At 46.8% G+C, this 4,055-nt stretch overlaps 1 protein-coding gene across 1 annotated transcript; it reads left to right on the forward strand.

Annotated features, from left to right (window-relative positions):
• Nucleotides 1-2,318: 2,318 nt before the first annotated feature.
• On the forward strand, nucleotides 2,319-3,130 carry LOC123176674 (uncharacterized). Its single transcript, XM_044590769.1, has one exon. It carries the CDS (start codon nucleotides 2,437-2,439, stop codon nucleotides 2,827-2,829), a length of 393 nt encoding a protein of 130 aa, XP_044446704.1. The 5' UTR covers nucleotides 2,319-2,436; the 3' UTR covers nucleotides 2,830-3,130.
• Nucleotides 3,131-4,055: the final 925 nt, after the last annotated feature.

Here is a 4,055-nt window from a genome sequence, read left to right on the forward strand (position 1 = left end):
GGGTCTTCAGTTGTAAGTTGCCCATCGACTCGCAACTAGGGGAGGGGATGTTTATTGACAAGAGTTGACAAAACCCGAGCACATGCAACTGGGACCTCTTGAGAAAACACCCGTACTCATCATACTCAGTCGTACAACTGCAACTCATCATACTCAGGCGCAACTGCAAGAGGTATGAAGCGCCCACAACTTAATTGGGAGAGGGTTGTCGGTGGTTATCGACGGTTTTTATCTTAGCATCACATAGGTGTGGTTTCTATCATTTCCCTTGACAGTGGGTGCATACACGCACTTTTTATTTTGGCCCTTTTTTGTGTTTTATTTCTCGGAACACACAAACTATCTTTGGTATTTCCCGCATGAAAACACATAATGTTTTTGAATACATATATATAATGTTTTTGATCCTAGTTTCACACCGTTGAACGCTTATACTTCTATCATCGTCGATCATACACAATAATTTATTTTGATATAGTCGCCCAGCAAACATTGCCTGTGCAACTAACATTTCTTCTTATATCATTTTTTGTTTACATTTGTTTCTTTTAAATTTCTTCACTATATATTTTTTAATTTTTTTCCTTGAGTGAAAAATCAACTATATTGTGAAGGTGTTTTTTCATTTGTATATCGTGTCGGGTTTTTGTTGGAGACAATATTTCCTAGAGGAAAATGAAGTTTTTTGGTGTGTCGTTGTGGTGTCTTTACACGTGGTCTCGGTGCCCGTTGGTGGTGGTCGTTTGAGCCTCTTGAGATGTCCTATCCACGCTTAAATCATGGAATTGCTGCTATAACACACACATGGATCGACCCATGAGCTCTCACTCGCTTAGTCAAAGGGAGGGTGTCGCAACTGCAACTGTCACAACACTCACGCAATTGGTGCAATCAAATTGGTTTTACTCGAACATTCAGATTGTTACATGGCTCGCTAATACCAAGCATGAATATAACCCCAGTTATATTCGCAATGATTTTTGTCCAAATACTTGGTGCACTTTTTTGATATGTGACATTTTTCAAAAATACATGGTGAACATGTTTCATGCGATAAACATTCTTACGTACATACATATTTTTTTAATTTTTCACAGATTTTTTTTCTTTTCGAGCTGTTTAACATTTTATTTTTTAGGCAATTCATTTGTAAAAATTTAATAATGTTTGGCATAAAACAAGGCAGGGCCCAGGCAAAGGCTCCTCCGAGCTATTGTTTTCGAGCAAAAAAACTAAAAACAACAACAGAAAAACGCTCCCTAAATAAGGGTAAGGGCCCAGCTGCTTCATGCTTCTGTTCGTCAACAACAAACAACGGACAACTTTCGTTATTGTACACTGGCCCATAAAAAGACAACAAACAACGAACGGCCCAGGAAGAAGTAGCGACAATATAGAACGACCACACCTTTTGTACACAGATGGATGACGTCATGTAGTTCTAAAAAAAAGATGGATGACGTCATGTGAATGAGACCAATTTATATTTCATTCAGGTGAGTTCTAGGCACTCCCAAAAAAGAAAGTCGTGATTCTCACAACTTTGGTCTCGGGCTCTCGGCCAAGTTCTTCCTCATCTCCACCATCATCGGGCGGGAAAAAATAAATCAGCGGAGAGTGCATACACAAAATAATCGGCTGATGAAGACTAACAATGTTTAGTTGACTATAAGTAACAGCAAAACGTGCTTATCCATATGTGCCATTAGTTAGGTTCCACTTGCACATTGGCAGGAGCAAGGAAAGGACGGCTGGCATAGTGGGATATTAAGGTGTACGTAGGGAACCAGCTGGTGTCGATCTTTGCTTGTGATCTAGGGCAGAGATGAATTCCTCCGCGCACCTAGCTCCAACTTGGAAGTGATCAAGGTCAATCCACACATGCATGATCAATTATACTGTATGTATCATCGAAGTCACGAAATGGTAATCAAAGATGGTCTATTCGAAGACTAAAGCGCGCGGAGATTTGCTCATAGTCCTCAGACATATTAAATTGGACGACACGCAGAGCTGGACGAAATGTTCTTCTTCTGTTCCCTTCCGGTCAGGGCAAATTAAACCAGGCGAGGAACAAGTAGTTCACTAGCGTACGTAGAACCTGATGAGAACAGGAGCAGCTAGCATAGTGTAAACGGGCATAAATATCACCTGGCCGGCCGGTGAGCGGGGGTACGTGAGTCCATGTGACAAAACAAACTGTTCTGCGCTAGGCTCGCGGTCGCCATGACAGCACGCGAGAGCGGAGGTGCCCTGGGCCTCCCAAACGATATATAAACGAACCTACTGCTGTCTGCACACACCACACAAAGCACAGCACGAAAAGCACAAGAGAACCTGATTCTTCTTCTTCTTCTTCTTCTTTCAGATTAACCAGTCCAACAAGAAGAGCCCGCCGTGGTTTTCTAGGTAATAATCCAACTTTCTAAGTTAGACATGGAGGCGGTGGAACTGGCGGTGGTGGTGAGCTGCGAGTGCTGCGGCCTGGAGGAGGAGTGCACCGGCGAGTACATCGGCGGCGTGAGGGCCTACTTCGGGGGCCGGTGGCTGTGCGGGCTGTGCTCCGAGTCCGTCAAGTACGAGGCCGGCTGCAGCAAGCGCAGCGCGGCCATGGGCATGGAGGAGGCCGTGCGGGCGCACATGGCCTTCTGCCGCATGCTCAGGCGCGGCGGCCCCGCGGAGCGCGTGGCCGAGGGCATGTGCCAGATGCTTAGGCGCACCGCGTGCGGGAAGCACCGGGCCACCTCATCGTCCTCGTCGCGGCGGACAGCGCCGGCGATGGTGGCGTCAGCGTCCGGGCACCACCGCGCCTCGGTGCCGTCCGCCTGAGTTGATGTCTGCTTCTTGCGACGAGGTGCATGCTTCGGACATACGTCTTCCTCACCACAGCTTAGATGCATGCCATGTGATAGTACTAGTATATTTTGTTTTGAATCTATTCCGGAAACTATATACAAGTGATGGAGTACTGTATGTAGTACGAGGTTAAAGTTCAATTAATCTTCACATGAGGATCTTGATCTACCCAACGACCGAGCAGCTCTTCTTGGCGTCTATCCTTTCGAGGTGTAACATTCGATCTGCTTGAAAGTTGTTTCTTCTTTGTTGCGGTTCCCTGTCCGTCAGAATGATCTTGCACTTGTTCTTCAGAGTGTTTTTCTTTTTTTGTTTCTTTGCGCACTGGCTTGAGTTTTCGACCCGATCGACGAGACGAGGCCATGGCCGGGCCCGTCGGCTTCGTCGTCTGTTGCTTTCGCTATCCTCGCCCTCAACACACGTGCACAAACATGAGAGGTTGATACTGCTAGTGCATGCTCACCCGTTGGAGAATTTTGTTTAGATAATGGATGGAAGAAAACTTCTCCCGTGGAGAATCAAATGCGAGTCACCCGAGGATTTGTGTCCACTGCAAGTATGTATGATAGACGTACCCTGAGTACAAAAGCTCTGGCATGCATCCTAGCTTGACACTTGTTGCCTACCAAGCCAACTGCTTTTTTGAGAGATACCAATCTAAGTACTTAGAGGTTCTCTAGCAGATCGTGTAATAACTCATCCCGTAAGTCGTTTAGAGGATCCCATAAAACAGTTTTTACACGTTTTTACAGTGTGGCGTGTGCTCGCACAGAATAGATCCAGTAAAAATCTTTGATTTCAGACGTGGAGCCTATTTATCAGCAATTGCATTTATAATAGGGTCCCTAGAAAATAGCATAAAACACTCTAAAATGAAATCTAGATTACAATTGGATCCAGGCCGCTCCAGTGCAACACCGCATGCTCCCGCCGCCCTGCCGCTGTTGGCGCGAACCTCGTCGGACGCGGCCGAGCTCCTGCTCGCGCCCTGCTCATGCTAGCTAGCTTGCGCGTTGCTGTTGCGCCGGTGGTGAGCGGCGGGCGGCAGCTCGCAGGCAGTGACGGGCGGCGGTGGCGGCGGCAAGATTTGGCTGGAGTCAAGCTCGGATGACCATGCCACCGGCTGCGAGGGAAGCGGTTGGGGCTGAAATTTTCCTCCCATCAAGAATAGAGAATACTGCAAAAGGAGGGCGAAATCT

This window comes from Triticum aestivum, unplaced genomic scaffold, assembly GCF_018294505.1.
Source record: "Triticum aestivum cultivar Chinese Spring unplaced genomic scaffold, IWGSC CS RefSeq v2.1 scaffold214845, whole genome shotgun sequence".
Taxonomy (NCBI): Eukaryota; Viridiplantae; Streptophyta; class Magnoliopsida; order Poales; family Poaceae; genus Triticum; species Triticum aestivum.

Excerpts from the sequence above, each read along its gene's own strand:
- LOC123176674 (XM_044590769.1), top strand. The coding sequence starts at position 2,437 with ATGGAGGCGGTGGAACTGGCGGTGGTGGTGAGCTGCGAGTGCTGCGGC.